The sequence below is a fragment of the Hylobates moloch genome, unplaced genomic scaffold, assembly GCF_009828535.3.
Source record: "Hylobates moloch isolate HMO894 unplaced genomic scaffold, HMol_V3 SCAFFOLD_1, whole genome shotgun sequence".
Classification (NCBI taxonomy): Eukaryota; Metazoa; Chordata; class Mammalia; order Primates; family Hylobatidae; genus Hylobates; species Hylobates moloch.
In genome coordinates this window covers 183,767,427-183,790,631 of record NW_026652276.1, presented here as the reverse complement: position 1 = coordinate 183,790,631, position 23,205 = coordinate 183,767,427, and the positions used below count along the sequence as shown (strand labels likewise).

Sequence of the window (23,205 nt, the reverse complement as noted above, 5' to 3'; positions counted from 1 at the left end):
TTGACCTTGGCTCTCTGTCTTTGCCCTACATTCTCACTAGGTCATGGCAGTCACAGCTAGGCTTTCGCCCACCACTCTCTGGTGTTGGCATTGATTTGGAATCCTGATAAGGACGTTTCCAATTTACCTATTATTTGGAAACTTTAACCTTTTAAATTCTTGATGAATGTGAAGCCAGTGCTACTTATGATGTGCAGTAATGTTGGGAGAGTGAACTGGTTTTGGGGAAAGAGAAACTTAATTTTAGATTCACTGAATTTGAAATGTCAATGAGGCATTAAGTTAGAAGGTCCTAGAAGTATCTGAAAAGTAAGAGTCACTGAATTCTATGTATACAGCAATTTTAGAGTTATGTGATCCAACCTCTTTTCCAGGAAAATATTCCTCACAGATGTTGTTGAGGTATTAGAGGACACCCCCTTCCGTATCTGAGTTTGGAACCAATTGAGAAATAGACAGATGGAAATGGACATATTATCTGATACAGCTGATAGGAGACTATGACTTAAGATCAGTGACAAAGGATACTACTTCATTCTTTCATTCCTGAATCAGATAGACTTGCCCCTCAGTCACTGCACAGCTGAACAACTGCAGGCCTCCCTATGCTGCTGAGAGCAGACCAGGATGCATGCATCTTGCATTCAGGTCAAGGCAGGGTGGAGCAGGAGCTGAATCGCAAGCCTAGTTCTTTCTCCGGAACACTCCTCCTCTTCTCCTGGGAACACATGAAGGGTAGAGAGAGAGAGGCCCAGAGTGTTTCTAAAGTGTTCTAGGTAGAGATGTGAGGCCAAGGCAATGAAACATCTCCATTAACAGTAATGTTTATCCAGCATTTGGTCTAGTGATTTCTGTGCTGGAGAGTCTGTTGACTTTGCCATGCATTCTGTTCTGTCTTGGGAAAGATTAGATAATTAGAAAGTTGTCCTTCAGATCAAAGCAGAGAAAGCGGCCTCCCCATTATCTTTTGTTTCTAGTTCCTTCTGCATTCACAAGGAAGAAGATCAAATTTGTCAATTATTCATGCATAGCTTTCATTTTATTTTCTAGTGCTTTTGTGGTTACTTGTTTCCAGTTTACTCAATTGTTTGTTCCTCTGTGAGTTTCTAGTCTCAGCCCTCCCTGTCCCCATCCCTGCCACTCTTTTGGCTGCTGTCTTCTAAGAATTCTCTGTTTGTAGCTTCCTCATAATGTGGGCTGGGCCGTGTTTTCTCCCTCATTCTGAGTGGTCCCACCTTCTGAAGGGCAAGGAGCTCTCCAGGTTATAGCTTGCCTGGATCTCTTCATACCCTTATACTGAACTCCCTCATTATTGTGTCTGGGGTTTCTCTTTAAGTAGCAATGTGGAGAAAACTACACAAGATAATTTGAATATGTAACCACATGATTTATTACTTAACACAGTCAGATCAGAATCAGTGGGATAAGCACCCTAGGGTGTCCCTTGAGCACCCAGGTTCAAGTTAATCCTTTTACACGGAAAGCACTTTGTTCCACTTAGAGATACCCAGGTCATTTAAGACTCTACACCAGTTATGGTTCTGCATCATGAAGGAGTCCTTTGCCCGAGCAGTAGGGAGTAGAGAATGCTCTGTGCTGAGACTCCTAAGTCCCCACTGTGTTCTTGGCTACATTCATTCTTGGGGTTAAAAGAATGTACACCGTTCTACATCTCTGCCCTCTCCCACTTTGTTTAGTTTTTCTTTTTCCCTTCAATATGGCTGATCTGTTTGGGTTTTTCCAAATTTTCTAATTTATCTTCTATTTTCATTACCATTTTTGCTGCTGCTCTGCATCTCCTATACAATGGCTTCCTCCTCCAATTAGTTCTTCATACTCAGCAGTGTCTGGAGGTAGAAAAAAATATTCCAAGTGTGATCTGATTAGTGCAGCATCCAGTGCAAGTTTCATCCCTGCCCCTTAAAGTGGACATTCCTGAGCCTATCTTTACCCCTCATTGAAGCAGTGCTAGCTAGACTGACCACTGACCTGCAATAGCTTCTTCTCTCTGGAAACTCATCCTCAGTGACAGTACTCCCACCTGGTTTTCTGTTCACCTTTTTGATCACTTCTTTTAGAATTCCTGTAGGATAACATATCCCCATTGCCTTCTTGTATCATGGTGTTTGTAAGGACTCTGTCATTGTTTCTCTGTTCTTCTCATTCAATCTTCACTCCCTGGGTGATTTCAAATACATGCTTTAGGTTGTAGTTATATGCTGTTTACTCACGATTGCCAAATCTGTGTATCTCCAGCCATCTCTCTCTTCTAAGACCCAGGTCATTTAACAATGCCTGCTGGGTAAGTCCACTGGAATTTTCACAGCATCTACCCCCTAGCATGTTCGGCTTGAAGCCATCACTTCCCCACCTCACTTATGGGACTACTCCCCACCCCTCTGTATTCCTGGGCTTTCTTGGTAAATGGTGTCATCACTTGTCATCCAAATTAGAATTGTGGGAATCATCCTAGACTTCTCCTTTTAAAAAAAATTCTCCACGTCCCATTAGTGATTAGTGTATGATACCCACTCAAGATGCGTTTTCATTTAGGAATAAATATAAAGTGGGATTTCACATTATTTCAAGTTTTGCCATATAGTGAGACTTACATTTTTATTTCACTATTTTAAATCCACCAAATTCAAATTCGTATAAAATGCATCCACACTACCCTAAGAAATATGCTCGGATTTTTGCTATTAGTTATCTCATGTAATCCTCCCCATATCTTTGTGAGGTATGTTTTTTTTCTGTTTTGCAAATGAAATAAATGATGCTTGGGGAATTAGGTTAAATCACAGTGGTAGCGTTGAGTTTGGCCTACTGTATAAGCCCTTTTTACTTCATAGAGAGTGTGAATTATACTCCCTAATATATGTGGGATTTTTATTTACAATTTTTAAATTTCAATAACTTTAGAGGTACAAGTGGTTTCTGGTTATATGAATGAATTATATACTGGTGAAATCTGAAATTTTAGGGTACCTGTCACCTGAATAGTGTACATTGTACACTATTTTTTTATTCCTCACTCCTCTCTCACCCTTTCCCTTTCAGAGTCTCCAGTGTCTATTATACCACTCTGTATGCCTTTGAATACCCATATCTTAGCTCCCACTTACAAGTGAGAACATACAGTATTTGGTTTTCCCTTCCTGAGTTATTTCACTTAGAATAATGGCCTCCAGTTCCATCCAAATTGCTGCAAAAGACATTATTTTTTATGGCTTAGTAGTATTCTATGGTGTGTGTATGTATGTGTGTGTGTGTGTGTGTGTGTATCACATTTTCTTTATCTACTCATTAATTGATGGGCACTTAGTTTGGTCCATATCTTTGCAATTGTGAATTATGGTATGATAAACAGAAATGAAGCTAAATAGTTACAACCAACTGATCTCTGACAAAGCATACAAAAAAATATACTCCCTAGTACTTGGATGAAAATAAATGTTATATTTATTCCTTTACAATAGGCCCATCTGCTGCATGTCCCCACCCATTTAACCAGTAAATTCAATCTCAATCATCACATTCAATTCTAATATCCTTCTACCCCTGCTGCTTGGTTGTGCAAGAGTCTTAGAGGTGTCTCACAGCCAAAGCACCCATGAAGAAAACTGGACTTGAGTCCACATCCACATGGGCGGCTGTGGCTGTGCTCACTGCCTAAATTGACACAGTCCCTTGAAGGTGGGAGACTCCATGATTTCTGAGCCCAGCTTGGGCACAGGGACCATGGCCTCAAGGTAGATCTTTTGATCATCAGTTGCCATGGCTTTCTGATGGTGCCCATTAGAGGGCCTGCCACATTTTAGGAAGGTCTACATGGGAATGTGGCACAAATATCTGTCATGAGCCTCCATTCCTTCCTGAAGTCTCAGCAACTTTCCAACCTCCCCATCCCCACACACCAGCAACATTTTTCATAGAGTGGTCCAATTTCTCTCTTGAAGGCTAGGTATTTTGTGGGGCTGGTTTGGCTTCTGATGGTTGTCAACTTCTGCTTTTGGCTCTGCCATGTAAATGCCATGAAAGGACTCAAATATTAGCGCATAAACCTTAATGTCTTCCCATTTCTTCTGGCATCCTAAAGTAAAGAGAACAGGCAAAAATGAATGTTTCAATAGATTATTTGGAAAGTGCTATGATGTCTCCTAAATGTATTGATGGGGGGGCATCATGCCAGGTTCCAGGGATGTGGGGTGTGGATTACTGAGTATCTCCCATGCATTCTAGGCACTGTTCACACATGCTCAACATGTGTTATCTTGTTCATACTCACCCATTTTATGAGTGAGTATGCCCATTTTATGAGACAAAGGCTTGGGTCATAGCAATGTAGTAGTGAAATTAGCATTTGAGATTGGGTTTGTTTGAATCTAAATGTTGTTTTTTCCCCCAGTACATGATAATGCCCATCCTTGAGCTTGTGTTGAACCAAAACTCTGAGGTCTTTATCTGAACTGCTGACTGGATGTTGTGCCTTATGTCACTGCTAATCTCAACATTAGCATAACAGTTTCTGTTATTCCTGTTCAATTTCATCTCGTTGATTTTGGTTCTGATTCCAATATTCAGTGAGTCAGCTATGTCTTCCAGCTCTATGGAATTCACTGATTTCATAAACATGAATATAGCCTTATCCATGTAGAAAAAAAGTATTGAACACAAATCCCATCTACTCGCCCTTTCTGGGGATCTTCCTGCTGCCCCTGAGTTGTAACATGCCTCTATGGGTTGTTGGTTAGTTATCTATCCACAGTTTGTACGTTCCCACAATATCTTATATTGTGTGGAATGTGGAGTGGTTTGTTTGCTAGTTGGAAGCTCACTCAGGAGCATAGCCACCGGGGGGGGCTGTGGGTTCTGGATAGTGTGAAATGCAGACTGTCACATAGCTGGATGTGCTAGGACATGGTCTACAGAGAATTTGACTATACTCTAGGGGTTCCACCAGATGCATGCTGGCCAGGTGGTGAGCATGAAAGAATTCTAAACTGGTGGGAATCCTGCAGAGAGGTAGAACACAGTGGTGTGGGTATAAAGCCATCAACACATGGTGATCTTAGTGATAGGCAGGTGATCAGAGACTGGGTGATCAGGTGTCAGGAGTGAAGGTCTGTCTGCAGGGATGAAGGAGAGAGAGACCAGCACAAGCAATGCAGGACCCCAGTCAAGGGTAGGGTTGCCAGAACTAGCAAATAAAAATAAAGGATGCCCACTTAAATTTGAATTTAACATAAAGTTGTTATTTTTTAGTGTAAGTATGTCTTGTGCAATATGTAGCATATACTAATACAAAAAACTTATTTGTTCTTTATCAGAAATACAAATTGAATTGGGCATCCTGTATTTAAGGCAGCAACCCTAACCCAGATAGAACTAGAAAATGGTATTCCCCCATCTTTAAATTAAGATAATAATTGGCACATAGCAGGGTTCTTCTAATAATTAAAATAAAATGCCTAGCACACAGAAGTGTGCTATAAATCCCCTTTCTATCTCCGTACAATTGTTATTTTCTTTCCTTTCTTATTGAAAGTACAGCATTGAAAAAATATCAGTTAAGTAGTTATAATAAATAAAATGTCATATAAGCACCAAGAATGAATGAACTGCCTTTGATCTGGGACATCAATCTTCTCTTGCCTTTGGACTCAGATTTGTACTGGAACTATACCACCAGCTCTCTGGGGTCTCCAGTTTGCCAACAGAAGGTCTTGGACTTCTTGGCCTTCATTATTGCATAAGCCAATTCCTTTAAGTAATTATCTTTCTCTCTCAATATATATCTAATGGATGGATGGATAGATAGGTAGATGATTGATAGATAGATAGATAGATAGATAGATAGATAGATAGATAGATAGATGGTTATATATATCTTCTTGGTTCTTTTTCTCTGGAGTACCCAGACTAATACAGATTTTGGTACCAAGAGTGGTTCTATAGGAACAGAATTTTAAGGATGAGTTTTTAGAATTGGTTTTTGGGTTCCTAGAATTGGCTTTTTAATGTGATCAGATTTAAAGATGCAAATGACTCTTTTTTCAGTGCTAAAAAGAGCACTGATGTTTCATGGTGCTATCTGGCAATAGAGATATGCCAAATATCTCCATTGGATGTTCCCAATCAACCACTTATAAGAAGCAAGGAGCTGATAATTGTGCATATGATACTCTCAAACATTTCTGGAAATCAAATGAATATAATTAGGTTGGCTTGTTGCTCCTAATGTCACGAACAAAGTATTGAAAGAAAAGAAGGAGCTCAGGAATTCAAATTCCCAGCTCAAGTACTGCATAAATGACTGAAAGCTTCCACATGTGCCCTGAGGGAGAGTCTTATCTCCTTTAGCCACAGGGCTGAGATTCCTGAAAATCAAATGCAGAATCTCATCCTGTGACCCAGTTTTACAGTTATCTTATCTCATCCTGTGACCCATTTTTATACTCTGTTAAAGTGAAGGCCTTGACTGGGAAAGAATGGGTTTCTTGCTGGGTGCGGTGGCTCATGCCTGCAATCCTAGCACTTTGGGAGGCCAAAGCAGGCAGATCACTTGAGGTCAGGAGTGTAAGACCAGCCCTGGCCAACATGGTGAAACCCCGTCTCTACTAAAAATACAAAAATTAGCTGGGCATTGTGGTAGGCACTTATAAAACCAGCTACTCCGGAGGCTGAGGCAAGAGAATTACTTGAACCTGGGAAGTGGGGGTTTCTGTGAGCTGATATCACACCACTGCACTCCAGCCTGGGTGACAGAATGAGACCCCACTCAAAAAAAAAAAAAAAAAAAAAAAAAAGGAAAAAAGAAAACCAGAATGGGTTTCTATAAGTTGGAATGGGGACTTGGGGGAAGACCTTGATGAAACTGAGGACATCGAGCCTCTAAGTTCTGATGAGTCTCCTTTGCTAGTGGAAGAAGCAATCCTGCTGCTAGTGGAAGTGGCCTCCCCACTCCCAGTGCTAGTGGCTTCTCACCTCAGAAGGTGGTTAATGCTACACTGCATGAGGAAATTGTAATGGCCTCCACTGAGGCAGTTGCCAAGCAAGACAATATTGATTTTTCTTAGAACTCACCCCTACCACCCCTCTTTGCTTCTAGTCTCATAATTAGACTCAAGTCCCAGCAGGCCCTTGAAGATGTGGGACAAAATGTGACCCATGAGAAAGTGCACTACACTCCAAAAAAACTACTTGAGTTTTCTAATTTATACAGATTGAAATCTGAAAAATATGTGGAAATGGATAATGAGGGTGTGGGATAATGGTAGAAAGAAGATAAAGTTGGAAGAGGCTAAGTTTATTCACATGAGTTCTCTAAACAGAGATTCTGCATTTATATTTTGGCACGAGGAGTTAGGGCACTAAAGCTTGTATTAGTCTGTTCTCATGCTGCTAATAAAGACATACCTGAGACTGGGTGGGTAGTTTATAAAGGAAATAAGTTTAATGGACTCACAGTTACACATAGCTGGGGAGGCCTCACAATCATGGTTGCAAATGAAAGAATAACAAAGGGACATCTTACATGGTGGCAGGCAAGAGAGCTTGTGCAGAGGAACTCCCATTTATAAAACTTCACAGCAAAAGAAATGCCTCAATGGGTCCATGCTCCTGGGATTCACTGGTTTTTACAGTGAACACAGTTACACTGTAGTTTTTACCACTACTCTGAAGTAGCTGGTTTGATAGAATGGTGAAGTGGCCTTTGGAAGACTCAATTCTAGTGCCAACAATGGGGGAGTACCTTGCAAGGCTGGGGCACAGTTCTCCAGGAATCTGTATATACTCTGAATCACAGTCCAATATATGATACTCTTCCTCCCATAGTCAAGATTCTTGGATCCAGGAATCAAGGGTTGGAAGTGGGAGTGACACACTCACTATTACCCCTAGTAACCCACTAGCAAAAATTTTGCTTTCTGTTTCCATAAGCTTATGCTGCTAACCTAGAGGTTTTGGTTCAAAAATAAGGAATGTTTACACCAGGACGCACAATGATAGTTCTATTGAACTAAAAGTTAAGACTGCCACCCAACCAGTATGAACTCCTCATGCCCCTGAATCAACAGGCAAAGAAGGGAATTACTGTGTTGGGTGGAGTAATTGACCCTAACTATCAAGGAGAAATGGGACTGTTACTCCACAGTGGAGGAAAAGAAGAGTCTATCTATATGTGCCCGGGATCCAGGGTTTGAATTCGTGGCTGTAACCCAGCATTGACCTTGTGATCTGTCCGCCTCGGCCTCGCAGAGTGCTGGGATTACAGACCCATATGGACCTGTATAGTCAAAATAATATTTTGGCTTTTAATGGAATTTGGGAAACATAGTTGCTATAGACTGAATGTTTATGTCCCCCAAAACTCAGACGTTGAACCTAATCCCCAGTGCGATGGTATTTGCAGGTGATGTCTTTGGAAATGATTAAGCCATGAGGGCAAAGCCCTCATGAATGGGATTAGCGCCCTTATAAAAGAGATCCCAGATTCTCCTTGGTCCTGCTGCCATGTGTGGACACAGTGAAATGACTTTGTATAAACCAGGAAGTGGGCTCTCACCAGACACTGAATCTGCTGGAGACTTTATCTTAGGCCTCCAGCCACTAGCACTGTGAGAAATAAAATCCTCTTGTTTATAAGTTACTCAGTCTGTAGTACTCAGTTTTAGCAGCTCAAATGGACTAAGACAATAGGAGAATGCTCTTTAGGATACTATCTTCTAGGGAAAGTATGTCTTCTTTGAGAACAAGTCTGTGGGATGAGAGACTGGCCTATGTGGAATGTCAGAAAAAGAGGTGGGTAAGGGGGGCATTTGCACAGGAAAGGTGCACAGGCAATGGGAGATGGGTACATACAGGGGAATAGATCAAATAAGTAAAAATTTTAGGAAATACGGAGCCAGATTTCTTGGACTAGAAAGTATTTACCAGTATAAAAAGGAAGAACATTAAAATGGACCCTTTTAAACAAGTCATTTGTTCCTTCTCTGTAGCTCAGAAAATTGGTTCTATATTTCTACTACTTTTCTGTGCTGCCACTTCTCTTTTCTAGTTGCTTTTACCTCTCTGAGCATAGGACTAATTATAATACTTCCTCTGTCTTCAAAAATATCCTACAAGTACAGTACAGGTACAAAACTACAAGTACAGCTTTCAGGCCACCTGATCCAACATAATACCGTTCCAAGGCTTGTTGACCATTTCAACGACTCATTTAATTGCTGGCATTTTTCTTGCCCTCCCAGTACATATAGGCAAAAAGTGAAGTCTTTATTTTCTTTATCATGTTCTTTGACACACAAAAGGTTATCATTCTGATGAACTCTTATTTATTTTTTCCTTTGTTTCTCATGCTTTTGGTGTCATATTCTTTGTTAAACCCAGGGTCATGAAGATTTATTTATCCCTATTTTTTTCCTAAGAGTTTATGGTTTTAGCTCTTTTTTTTTTTTTGAGATGGAGTCGTCGACCAGGCTGGAGTGCAGTGGTACGATCTCGGCTCACTGCAAGCTCTGCCTCCCAGGTTCACGCCATTCTCCTGCCTCAGCCTCCTGAGTAGCTGGGGCTGCAGGTGCCCACCACCACACCTGGCTAATTCTTTGTATTTTTAGTAGACCCAGGGTTTCACCATGTTAGCCAGGATGGTCTCAATCTCCTGACCTCGTGATTCGCCCGCCTCAGCCTCGCAAAGTGCTGGGATTACAGGCGTGAGCCACTGCGCCTGGCTGGTTTTAGCTCTTATATTTAGGTCATTTATCTCATTTTGACTTCATTTTGCTATATGGTGTGAGGTAGAGGGTCCAAACTCATTCTTTTACATTTGGATATCCAGTTGTCCCAGTCCCATTTATTTAAAAGACTTTTTTTCCCCCATTGAATGTTTTGCCACCCTTGTTGAAAATCAGTTGGCCATGATGTATGGATTTATTTCTGGTCTCTCAGCTCTATTCCATTGGTCTATATGTCTATCCTGTACCTTGATATTTTGATTACTATAGCTTTGTAGTAAGTTTTCAAATCAGGAAATGTGAGTCCTCCAACTTTGTTCTTTTTCAAAATTGTTTTGGCTACTTGGGACTCCTTGCACTTACTGCAAATTTGAGGGTCAGTTTTTTCATTTTTGTAAAAAGAGACTTTGAAATTTTTATAGGGATTACATTGAATCTATAGATCACTTTAGATAGTATTGACATCTTAGTATTTTTATTGTTTGTAGGGTCTGTTCTTTGGATATTTGATAGAATACTCTTATAAAACTCTTGGCCCATGTTTGTTTGGTGTTTATTCAGAGGCAGATTTTAAATTCTGGTTCAATTTTTGTTATCATTGTTATGTCTTCCAATCCATGAACATGGGATGTCTTTCCATTTATTTAGGCCTTTTTACATTTTTTTTACAGCAATGTTTTGTAATTTTCAGTATGCTAGTCTTTCACCTTTTTAGTTAAATTAGTTAAATTTATTCCTAAGTATTTTTATTAAAAAGTGAGATTATTCAATAAAATATTTCAGGCATGCAAAGAAATTTAATGAGCAACTGTACACTCACCACCCAGCTTAAGAAATAAAACATAACATACAATTAAAGCCTCCATGACTGCATTCTCTTTTCTCCCTCAGAGGTATTTGCTGTCTTAAATTTAGTGTTTATTATTCCCTCATATAGTATGGTAGGTAGAACATTACCCCACCCCCTACAAAGATGTCCATATCCCAGTCCTCAGAACCTGTGAGTATGTTACTTACATGACAAAAGAGTCTTCTCAGATTTGATTAAGTCAAGAATTTTGAAATGGGGAGATTATCCCGGATTAGTTGGGTGGATCTAATAAAATCACAAAGGTATTTATAAGTAAAAGAGAGAGGCAAGACTTCTTAGAATGCATCTCTCCAAGGGCCAGGTAAGTCCTAGCATCTCCAGCTTCTATGAACTAGACATGTCTCCAAGGTCTTGAGACCCATTTCTTCTTGAAATGTAAATTAGGGATCTTCCTGACACCTTGGGATCTTGACTAATCCAGGCTGTGACCATTTGACTTTCTTGGGGAGGTAAGAGAAGTTTTATTATTCTTTTGGATCAGAGCAACTAACTGTTTGTCAGACAAATAACTATTTGTCTATGAATAACTACAGATCTAATTTCAATAGTATGTGGAAAGTAAAACGTTTGTAAAGTAAGTGAAGGGTAAAATTACCTATCTTTGTGTCATGTAGATTTCCATGCCTCTGGAGGCTAGTGCTTTTTACAGGAGCACTGAGAAATCGAAGACTTATTTCCTTGCATTGATCTATCAAGTATTGAGATCGTTTTGATACTATCTTTCATTATGATTGTGGATTTGTCAGATTCTCCTTGTCACTTTGTGGCTTTGTTATTAGATGCTTGCATAGTTAGGATTGCTATAATCTCTAGTGAATTGCTACCTTTAATTATTATGTAGTCACCCTCTTTGTGAGATAAACTTTAAAAATCCAACTAAAATACAATACAAAACTGAAGGGTTCTTGTATCAGTTCAAACCCCGAGAGTGTGCGAACAGACAACATGAGGCGGTGTGGAGCAACAAGCTGTTTTAATGAGCACCTGGGTGCAGGCAGGCTGAGGTCTAAAATGGCGTCAGCACCAAATGAGTATGGGGCAGGGGTTTTATAGTCTCCTGTAAACAGGAAGTGTCCCAGTCTGATGTAACTGCTATGTGGTACCTGGATGGCCTCTTTCTCAATCTTCAGGGGTACATGTCTTCCAGCCAGAGTAGGTGTCTTCTGGCTAGCTCTATTCCTGCTTCTGCTATCTTGCTGACTCACGCTGCTGGCACAAGTGGCCTTGCACCTTGGGACTGGGCCTGAGAAGGGAGGAGTTATTCATTCCTTCAAGCTTTCAGGCCCTGGGGAGAATCCTTCATTCCTTTCTATTTGGTTATAGAAAAAAGGGAAAAGGGGTGACTTTCTCAATAACTACTTTAGGCATGACATAGGGGGTGGCGTGGGCACCTTGGAAAAAGAAAACCTTAATTTTTTGGGTATTCTTGAGAGACGGGTTGGTATCCATCTTGTCATTGTAGCAGGAGCATTGTCTGGATTGTCTGGCAGTTAACTGTAGTTTCTTTTTTTTTTTTTTACCATACTTTAAGTTTTAGGGTACATGTGCACAACGTGCAGGTTAGTTACATATGTATACATGTGCCACATGTGCCATGTTGGTATGCTGCACCCATTAACTCGTCATTTAACATTAGGTATCTCCTAATGCTGTCCCTCCCCCCTTCCCCCACCCCACAACAGTCCCCGGAGTGTGATGTTCCCCTTCCTGTGTCCATGTGTTCTCATTGTTCAGTTCCCACCTATGAGTGAGAACATGTGGTGTTTGGTTTTTGTCCTTGCGATAGTTTGCTGAGAATGATGGTTTCCAGTTTCATCCATGTCCCTACAAAGGACATGAACTCATCATTTTTTATGGCTGCATAGTATTCCATGGTGTATATGTGCCACATTTTCTTAATCCAGTCTATCATTGTTGGACATTTGGCTTGGTTCCAAGTCTTTGCTATTGTGAATAGTGCCTCAATAAACATAGTTAGTTAACTGTAGTTTCAACAAGAGTTTTAATGGCTTTTATTATCAGTGGGATAAACACAGGGGAGAAACAGGAGGAGCCCAATGATGAAGATTACTGTCCTTACCAGCATTTTAAATCCTTCTAAATTAGAGGACCATCCTCCTAAAAGGTTTGCTGGGTCCCATCCTTTCCAGGTTTGGACTGGTACATGGGCTACTTTTCTGATGTTTGAAGTGATTTCTAGAACTGCTTTTCCATTATCGTCTATGTTAAGACAACAATTGGAGACATTAAAGTTACCACAGACTCCACTCTCTTCTGCTAATAAGTAGTCTAGTGCTAGCCTGTTTTGATAAATTGCCACGCACATTTGTTTTCGTTGTTGTGCGAGCATTTCCAGGACTGAGGCGGTTTGCTTAGTGATTATCTCTAGAACAGCCTGTAGTCTTAATTATTCTATTTAGCATATATATGGGAGTGCAATAACCCCATGAACCATCCTCTATCCAAGTGGCAGGACCATAATATTCGATGATCCCTTGCAGAGGCCACTCGTCCTCTTGCCATCTTCGGCTTCCTCCTACCTTTAAGGATTGTTTTTCTCTGTTTAAGTGATCATACACAGGGACTCCGTGGGTGTTGGGGATTTCCCACGTAAAGGCAAAGAGGTTTGGGGAATCAGGGTGTAAAGGAATTGTGAAAAAAGCATCCTTTAGGTCTAGAACAGAAAAATGGGTGGTATTGGAGGGAATTGCAGAAAGTAAAGTATATGGGTTAGGAGCTACTGGACATACTGGGAGTACAGCTTGGTTAATAAGCCTGAGGTCCTGGACTAAGCGATAAGTTCCATCTGGTTTTTTAACAGGTAGAATTGGTGTGTTAAAAGGGGAGTATGTTGGGCGGAGTAGGTGACTGGCGAGGAGGTGAGAAATGATAGGCTTCAGGCCTGTGAGAGCTGCTTGGGGGATGGGATACTGCTTCTGTGATAGGAACTGGGTGGGCTCTTTAAGGGTAATGCGGATGGACGGGAGTGTGGTGTTTTGTGACTGAGGGTGTGGAATTACCCCAAACAGGGGGGCTAACTACAGATGGCAGATAAGGAAAGATTGCAGTTTTAAGGTGGGAGGATGGAGTAGAAGAAAGAAGCCCCAGAGGGGTCTGGGTTGATGCGTTGGGTACTATGGGGAACGTGGAAGTGGAGAGCAGTGTGGAGTTTTGAAAGGATGCCTTGGAGCGGAGTTGGGCATGAGGGCAGGACTAAGAAAGAGTGAGTGAAGGAAAAGGTGTGCAGGGAGCATAAAAGTGGAGGAGGGGAGCTCAGGGTTTGGAGGCTTGTTCATCATTTCCCACGATAGAGACTTGGGAGGACTGGGTGGGTCCTGAAAAATTAGGGAAAGCAGAATAGGTTGCCCCGGTATTAATTTTAAAAACATACTGGCCTACCTGCCACCATCAGGGTTACCCTTGGCTCCGATGAAGCGATGGTAGTTGCTGGGGTATCTGTTCCAAGGCACCATCAGTCTTCAGCGGCAAGGCTGATGAGATCTGAGTAGGAGGTTGGCTTAGGAAGGGGTGGGGGCGGTCCTTGCAGGGGCTGCTCGCAGTCTAACTTCCAGTGGGGTCCTCTGCAGAGGGGACATGGCCTGGTGGGCTTACCTGGGTTTGGGCATTGTGTGGGCCAGTGGCCTTCATTGCCGCACTTGAAGCAGGCGCCAGGTGGAGGTGGATTGCTAGGAGGCTTCTGTGTGGAGCTGTGGCCCCATGGGCCTGCAGGGCCCCTGATGGAGGAGGCAAGCATTTGAAACCCTGCCTGTTTTTGCCTTTTACTTTCCTCATCACGATTGTTAAAGACTTTGAAGGCTAAATTAAGAAGGTCTCGTTGTGGGGTTTGAGGGCTGTCGTCAAGTTTTTGAAGCTGGCGCTGAGTATCAGGGGTGGATTGGGAGATGAACTGAAGGTTTAAAATATCGGTTCCTTCTGGGCTGGCTAGGTCTAGGTTGGTATATTTTCTCATGGCTTCAGTTAAACGAGAGATAAAAAGGGCTGGGTTTTCGTCAGGACCTTGGGTGATTTCTGAAGGTTTTTCATAGTTTAATACTTTATGGGCAGCCTTTTTCAGTCCTGCAAGGAGGCACACAATCATGTGGTCTCGACAGCAGCGTCCAGAGGCCCCATCTTGATAATCCCAGTGGGGGTCCTGGTTGGGGACTGCCTTTGCACCAGTAGGCTGAGCAGGAGCTTGGTGATGAATTGTATCAGCATGTGCCTGAGCTAGGGTCCAGATATGGCCCCAGTCTTCTGGGGTGAGGGTGGAAGAGAGGATAATGTAGAGGTCATGCCAAGTTAGTTCATAAGACTGGGTGAGGTACTGAAACTCTAATGTAAGAGGTAGGGTCTTCTGGAAGTGAACTGAGTCTTTTGTTAATTTGAGAGAGATCACTGAGGGAGGGGGGAACATAAACTTTAACAATACCTCCAGTTCCTGCTACTTTCTGAAGAGGGCACTGTAGCACAGGGGCTGAAGTAAGGGTGGGGCATGGGCCAAAGATGGCGCCTGAGCAAGTATGGGTGGGAGAGAAGGAAGAACCTGGAAGTGGTTCCTGCTGAGGGTTTGAAGGGGGAAGGAGGGTTAAGTTGATAGGCAGTGGAGGATAGATAGGGGCGTAAGGTGGTGGGATGGGTTTACAGGCTTCAGGAGAAGGCAGTGAGGAAGGAAAATGAGTAATGAGTACAGGCAATGCTAGAGTTGTCCTGAGGAGAGGACAGTGTAGGAAAAGAAGTGGATACTGCTGATTGGGAAGATGGCCGCTGGGAAGATGGCGACTGGGAAGATGACGGCCGAGAAGATTGCAGCGAGAAAAAGAGGAAGCTTGGGGGGGGTTAAAGAAGACGGTTGAGAGGTAGAGGCAGGGGCTGGGAGGAGTGGACAGCAGTCTGCTGGATCTAGCAAGGAAAATATGTGGAGTTGGGAGGAGAAAGGTATCTGGGTGGCGAGAATAGAGGAGGATTTGAACAGGTGAGCAAGAATTACAGAGGTCAGGTTGTGATCTGAGTGCATAAAGGGCTGGACATAAGGAGTGTTTCCCCATTTCTCCAGTCATCAGCAATAATTGCTTAAATCAGTTAAAATTGTAAAGTCGAATGTTCCATTTGCGGGCCGTTAGGACCCATTATTCAATTCGTATTGTGGCCAGTCTGAATTGCAAAAAAAGACAAGGAGGATGGATATCTTGCCTGAGGCCTAGGGTTTACAGGGTTTTGTTTTTTTTGTTTTTTTTTTTGTTTTTTTGTTTTTTTGTTTTTTTTTTTACGGACTCTCACTCTGTCGCCCAGGCTGGAGTGCAGTGGTGCGATCTTGGCTCACTGCAAGCTCTGCCTCCCGGGTTCACACCATTCTCCTGCCTCAGCCTCCTGAGTAGCTGGGACTACAGGTGCCTGCCACCACGCCCGGCTAATTTTTTGTATTTTTAGTAGAGCCAGGGTTTCACTGTGTTAGCCAGGATGGTCTTGATCTCCTGACCTCATGATCTACCCACCTCACCCTCGCAAAGTGCTAGGATTACAGGCACAAGCCACCGCACCTGGCCAGGTTTACAGGTTTTTTATGAGGCAGCCTAGAGGGCTGTGTTTTGGAATGGAGGTTGGGGAGTTTCCCATAACTGAGGGTAGGCTCGGGAAAACAGGGAAAAAGGAGACCATCCTGGATGGTGGAGGGAGATGATGAAAGGAGCGATCGTCACCGCTGCCTTTTTCGTTCCTGGAACAGGATCAAATGGCTTAGAGGCGTCCCCCTAAGACCAGATGATCAGCGAGTGCCTGGCCCACGTCAGAGCCTTCTTGGACCAATGCTGGATATTCGAACTGGAGAAACCAAGAGAGGCTGTGTGGATTTTTCCCTGTTAACTGGGCTCCCGGGAAACTTACCAGTAGGTGAGATCAGTGACTGATGTGCATGCACAGAGATGCAACTGGAGGCTGAGGAGCTTCCTTTGTCCAGCTGCTGTGGCCTGCTTTCTGGGGTGGAGGGGTAGGTCCACGGGGGACGAGGACCAGAGCCCCTCCCGGGTTTCGGCACCAGATGAAAGGTTCTTGTATCCATTCAAACTCTGAAAGCGTGCCAACAGACAACACGAGGCAGTGTGGAGCAACCTGCTGTTTTAATGAGCGCCTGGGTGCAGGCAGGCTAAGGCTTAAAATGGCGCCAGCACCAAATGAGTATGGGGCAGGGTTTTATAGTCTTCTGTAAACAGGAAATGTCCCGGTCTGACATAACTGCTATGTGGTACCCAGATGGCCTGTTTCTCGATCTTCAGGGGTACGTGTCTTCTGGCCAGGGTAGGTGTCTTCTGGCCGGCTCTCTTCCTGCTTCTGCTATCTTGCTGACTCACGCTGCTGGCACAAGTGGCCTTGTGCCTTGGGACTGGGCCTAAGAAGAGAGGAGTTACTCATTCCTTCAAGCTTTCAGGCCTTGGGGAGAATCTTTCAAAAACAAAATGAACACAAATGAAAGGAAGGCTGATAACCATCATTTTACTCCTTACTTCCATAAGTCCAACATTTTAAAATTTCACATAGAAGTGAAATCATGGAGAATTTGTCTTTCTGTGCCTGGAAGAGTAGATTTTAAATGTTTTCTTCACACACAAAAATGATAATTATGTGAGGTGGTGATTTCTTAATTATTAACCTGATTTAATCATTCCACATTATAAACATAAATCAAAACATCACATTTTACCCATAAATGCATTTTAATTATTATTTGTCAATTAAAAATAAAACTAGGAAAAGAAAATAGATAGCTACATTAATATTGGGGGAAAAACATTAAAGCAAAAAGCATTTTTAGGAATAAAAAATTTTTGTCTTCTAACCAATACATTGTTAAATTTATTATGATTATCGATATACTTGGGTTCATTTTTCTAATTTCATTTTATACTATTTATTATCTTTTTATATGTTTTTTTTCCCCTTTCCTGACTTTACTGAATTTTTTAAAAATAAAAACATTTAAAGAAATTTCAATAGCTTCTGGGATACATGTGATTTTTGGTTACATTGATGAATGGTATAGTGGTGAAGTCAGATTTTAGTGCACCCATTACCAAGTAGTGTACTATTTATTGAGTATTTAAATCTACCCCCTTTTTTCTACTTTCATGTTTTAGATGATATACATTCTATTTCTATGATTTTACTGGTTACTCTTAAATATTTTTAACATGTTGTAGAAGATAACCATTCTATTTCTACTATTTTGCTGGTTACTCAAATATTTTTAATGTGTACATTTATTAATAAGGCCTAAAGTAAATTAATATTTCTACTTTCTTCTTGAATAATAATTGAAATTTAGAACACTAACTCTTGATTACTCTCTCTGGTGTTAGAGTGTTATTATTATCTAGTGTTTTTGTTCCATCTTATTGTTCTATCCCCACATTTGTCATCATGATACTGTTTTATAAAGTTATGGCTTTACCCATATACTTATTAGATTTTTTGCCCATTGTTACTATTTGCATTTCATGCCTTTCTTCTGATTTCAGTGTTCTTTAGAAGTTCCTTTGTGAAGGGTCCATAGGAAGCAAACTCTCAGTCTATGTCTCAAAGTGTCTTTAAAATTTTTTTTTTTTTTTTGAGATGGACTCTCACTCTGTCTCCCAGGCTGGAGTGCAGTGGCATGATCTTGGCTCACTGCAACCTCTGCCTCCCTGGTTCAAGCGATTTTCCTGCCTTAGCCTCCCAAGTAGCTGGGATTACAGGTGCATGCCACCACACCCAGCTAATTTTTGTATTTTTAGTAGAGATGGGGTTTTGCTGTGTTGGCCAGGCTGGTCTTGAACTTCTGACCTCAAGTGATCCGCCCACCTTGGCCTTCCAAAGTGCTGGGATTACGGGCATGAGCCACTGTGCCTGGCCTTAAATGTTTTAGAGACAGAGTCCTGCTATGTTACCCAGGCTGGCCTTCGATTCTTGGGCTCAGGTGATCTTGCCTCAGCCTCTCAAGTAGCTGGGACTACAGGTGTACTACCATGCCTGGCAAAAAATGTCTTTTTTTTTTTTTTTTGAGATGGAGTTTTGCTCTTATTGCCTAGGCTGGAGTGCAATGGCACAATCTCGGCTCACCACTACCTCCGCCTCCCGGGTTCAAGCGATTCTCCTGCCTCAGCCTCCCAAGCAGCTGGGATTACAGGCATGTGCCACCACGCCCAGCTAATTTTGTATTTTTAGTAGAGAGGAGGTTTCTTCATCTTGGTCAGGCTGGTCTCGAACTCCCAACCTTAGGTGATCTGCCCGCCTCAACCTCCCAAAGTGCTGGGATTACAGGTGTGAGCCACTGCGCTCAGCCAAAAATGTGTTAGTACTCATTTTTGAGTTGTAATTTACTTGCATATGGTGTCTCAGATTGATAGTTTCTGCTGACTTCCACCTTATGTTGTTCTGTCTATGTGACAGTCTTTTGTAAGTAATCTGTGTCCAATTGCCTGAAAAATTTTCCTGTGCTTTGGCCTTTTGCAGTTTCACTATAATGCCATTGATATATTTTCATTTTCCTGCTTGGAACTTCTTGTGCTTTTTGAATCTGAAAAGTGTTGCCTTTCATCAGTTCTAAAACATTTTAGTCTGTGGTATTTTTAAATTTTGCTTTGATTTTATTCTCTTTATTCCCTCCTGGAAATTCTGTAAAGATGTATGTTGGACCTTTTCATGTTATGTAATGTGTCTCTTAACATCATTTATATTTTTCATCTCTTTATCTCTCTACATTTTATCCCGTGTAGTTTCTTCGGGTACATATTCATTTGTTGATTCTCTTCTTAGCTGAGTCGCATCTGCTATTTTAACTCACCCACTGAGTTTTAAATTTCAATAATTATATTTTTAATTTTCATGATTTTATTTGGTTCTTTTACAGATCTTCCCAGTCCTGTTTTGACAACATTTGTCTCAAGAGTTTTATTTTTCTTTTTATGTCTTCATCACTTTAAAGGTTTCTTTTGAATCTTGTTGGAGTTTCTTTTCCTTGTATGTTTTGCGGTTTTTGATTGGGAGCTTGTTTTTGGAGGGCTTAATCCATGGGTATCCTGTAAGGCCTGGCTTGAATGTGTCTGTGTCTCTTTAGAGAGAATGATATTTATTTCTGCCAAATGTCCCAGAGTTATTACCAGTGGAACCTCTTTGCACGTTAATATATCAAATCCAGTTACAAAGGTAATAAATTCAAATTCGATCCCAGGCATGATAAAATTTAAATTCCAACACACATAATCGCTGGCCTTTGGTTACAAACTCTTTTTTTCTTTTCATTCATTTTTTTTTTAATGAATTTATTATTATTTCTGTTTAACCCAAACCAAAAATGGTCAATATGGTTACAAATTCTTTGAGAGATTTTATTTTATTTTTTGAGACGGAGTCTTACTCTGTTGCCCAGGCTGGAGTGCAGTCGCATGACCGTGGCTTTCTGCAGCCGCAGCCTCCCAGGCTCAAACAATTCTCCCGTCTCAGCCTCTAGAGTAGCTAGGACTATAGGTGTGCACCACCACACGTGACTAATTTTTAAATTTTTAGTTGAAATGGGGTTTCACTATGTTGCCCAGGCTGGTCTTGAACTCCTGGGCTCAAGCAAGCCTCCCACCTCAACCTCCTAAATTGCTGGAATTATAGGTGTGAGCCACTGTGCCTGGCGAGAGATCTTTTTGATACCAGGCTAGATACTTTAGTTTTTCTTTTGCCAATAAGTCGATTTCTTTTCTTTTCTTTTCCCTCCCCTCCCCTCCTCCCCGCTCCCTTTCCCTTCTCTTCCCCTTTTTGGACAGTCTCGCTCTATCGCCCAGGCTGGAGTGCAGTGGTGCAATCTCAGCTCACTGCAACCTCCACCTCCTGGGTTCAAGCAGTTCTCCTGCCTCAGCCTCCCGAGTAGCTGGGATTACAGACATGTGCAATAATTTTTGTGTTTTTAGTAGAGACAGCGTTTCACCGTGTTGGCCAGGCTGGTCTTGAACTCCTGACCTCAAGCAATCCACCTGCCTCGACCTCCCAAAGTGCTGGGATTACGGGCGTGATTTCTTTCTAACTGTTTCATAATCCTGGATTTCTCTCTCTCTCTCTTCTTTTTTTTTTTTTCTGACTCAGTTTCAATTACAGTCACGCATTGCTTAATGATGTGGATACCTTTTGAGAAGTGTGTCATTCGGTGATTTTTGTCATTGTGTGAACATCACTGAGTGCTACACAAACCTAGATGGTATAATCCGGTATACACCTGGGTTGTATGGTATAGCCTATTGCTCCTAGACTACAGGCCTGTACAGTATGTTACTGTACTAAATATTGTAGGCAATTGTAGCACAATGGTAAGTATGTATTTAAACATAGAAAATGTACAGTAAAAATACGGTAAAAAAACCATTAAAATTGGCACACCTATATAGGGCACTTATCAATGGAGGACTAGAAGTTGCTCTGAGTGAGTGAGTGAGTGAGTGTTGAGTGAATGTGAAGGCCTAGGATATTACTGTACACAACTACAGATAGAGTACTACACTTTATAAACAGTGTACACTTAGGTTACACTAAATTTATTTAAAAATTAAGTAATTGTGCTATGATATTACAATGGCTATGATGTCCTAGACAATAGAAATTTTTCAGCTCCATTATAATCTTATGGGACCACTGTCATACATGCATCCCATCATTGACTGAAATATCATTATGCAGAGCATGACTGTACCAGCTTTGTACAGGGTGACTTTCTTATGTCTCTGCATGGCCAGTAAAATCTGAACCCATTTTATTATGAAAAGCAGCAACCATCTTCATTGTTCCTCCCTCCCAAGCAACTATAGCATGAAGCACCTTATTATCAGTCTGGGTTTATGAGGATTGGGTCCTTGCATATTTGTTTCATTTTCTTGACAACTTAATTATGTTTTTAAAAAATGTTTCTTTTAGCATTTACTGATGTTTTGTACCAGCAGGATTTCCTGATTTTTTGGTCTACCACATTTCCAGAAGTAGAAGCCAAAATGTGTTTATTGCTCTTTCCCAGAAATCCTTTTTTTTTCTTCTCTGAGGAATCCTATATCTTTAGAAGGAATGTAGTTCAGTTCAGCAGACAATATTGATTGCCTTCTATGTACCAATGACTATTTACGGAAATCATTAGTTTTCTAGCAGAATTCTATCTTCATTCAAAAAATAAAACAAATATGCTTATCCTTCTCACCATCCTTCTGCAACTATCAATTAAAAGGATTACATTATATAAAAGGAGTCAGCAGGTAAGTTCCAGTACTTTAGATAAAACTCCTATCTTCAGATAAAATTCTAGCACTTAAACTCTTGCTATTTGCAAAGTATGGATTATTATTACTAATGCATGTGTGTGTGCACACACATGCCTGCACACACACAGACAAAAGGCAAGTGGACAAGTTACATCAAAGTTCACATTTTTCAAAGTTGTGTATTTTTCTTTGTGTTTAGATTTTCTTCTACCTCAGTTTAAAAGATGTGATAATATGTGGTCAAGTTAATCATGCCTGGATGTTGATGACACAACTAAACTCACTGTGGAATGATGTAAGTAGATACTAACTGAACTATGTCTTTACACTAGTTCTTAAAGGAGAATGGACTGCTGTGAAGCCAACTGTTGTGGGGATACCTTCTTCCATGCTCTGTGGTCACCAGCAGCAAGTGAATTTGGTTTTCTTTTGTCCAGGCACAAGCCTGGGGGAAGAGATAAAAAAGATAATAATGCTATTTTAAGAGATACATCATTAGTATTTTAAAATGTAAATGGTAGATATAAATGAATATCATTTTTGGATTGAAACAAAGCTCCATTTTATTGGATAGTTTGTACTCCATTCTGGTATTATTACTGTGTGCCTACTTCCTTTTCATGAGCATAGACTGTATGTTGAGTCCATGACTATGGGAAAGATGTTTAGGGTGTGAGGTGTGCAATGGCCTTTTCGTAACCCATAATTTTTTGGAAGGGTTAATTCCATTAAAAAGAGAAGATTATGCCGGGCACAGTGGCTCATGCCTGTAGTCCCAGCACTTTGGAAGGTCAAGGCAGGCAGATCACCTGAGGTCAGGAGTTTGAGCCAGCCTGGCCAACATGGTGAAACCCTGTCTCTACTAAAAATACAAAAATTAGCTGGGCATGGTGGCTGGTGCCTGTAATTCCAGCTACTCAGGAGGCTGAGGCAGGAGAATCACTTGAGCCTGGGAGGTGGAGGTTGCAGTGAGCTGACACCGTGCCACTGCACTCCAGCCTGGGCAACAGAGCAAAACTCTATCATTCAAAAAAAAAAAGAGAGAGAGAGGATTGGCCAGGGGCAGTGGCTTACACCTATAATCCAAGCACTCTGGGAGGCCGAGGCAGGCAGATCACAAGATCAAGAAATCAAGACCATCCTGGCCAACCTCGTCTCTACTAAAAATACAAAAATTAGCTGGGCATGGTAGCGTGCACCTGTAGTCCCAGCTGCTCGGGAGGCTGAGGCAGGAGAATCGCTTGAACCCGGGAGGTGGAGGTTGCAATGAGCCAAGATCACACCACTGCACTCCAGCTTGGCGACAGAGTACGACTCCATCTCAACAAACAAACAAACAAAC

General features: G+C 41.6%; 1 protein-coding gene and 1 long non-coding RNA gene across 14 annotated transcripts in view; one reads left to right on the top strand and one right to left on the bottom strand.

Annotated features, from left to right (window-relative positions):
- FBXL13 (F-box and leucine rich repeat protein 13) overlaps window positions 1-23,205 on the top strand; it is a 304,728-nt gene that overhangs the window by 97,361 nt on the left and 184,162 nt on the right. For 10 of the 13 annotated variants that reach the window (XR_009209023.1, XR_009209022.1, XR_009209020.1 and 7 more), the window contains one exon: window positions 22,063-22,158. Coding sequence is in view for 3 of the 13 variants with exons in the window: in XM_058425448.1 (XP_058281431.1) it covers window positions 22,063-22,158 (96 nt within the window). In the remaining 10 variants the exon portion in view is untranslated. Of the gene's footprint in view, window positions 1-16,330; window positions 16,495-22,062; window positions 22,159-23,205 lie in introns of all 13 variants that reach the window. The other 3 variants (XR_009209026.1, XR_009209025.1, XR_009209024.1) reach the window with 1 other exon arrangement.
- On the bottom strand, window positions 1,369-16,829 carry LOC116814190 (uncharacterized). The gene is made up of 5 exons (XR_004371201.2): window positions 16,489-16,829; window positions 11,712-11,851; window positions 3,918-4,093; window positions 1,990-2,178; window positions 1,369-1,847 (listed from the first exon to the last, which is right to left on the bottom strand). It is a non-coding gene; the product is annotated as an uncharacterized LOC116814190 (long non-coding RNA).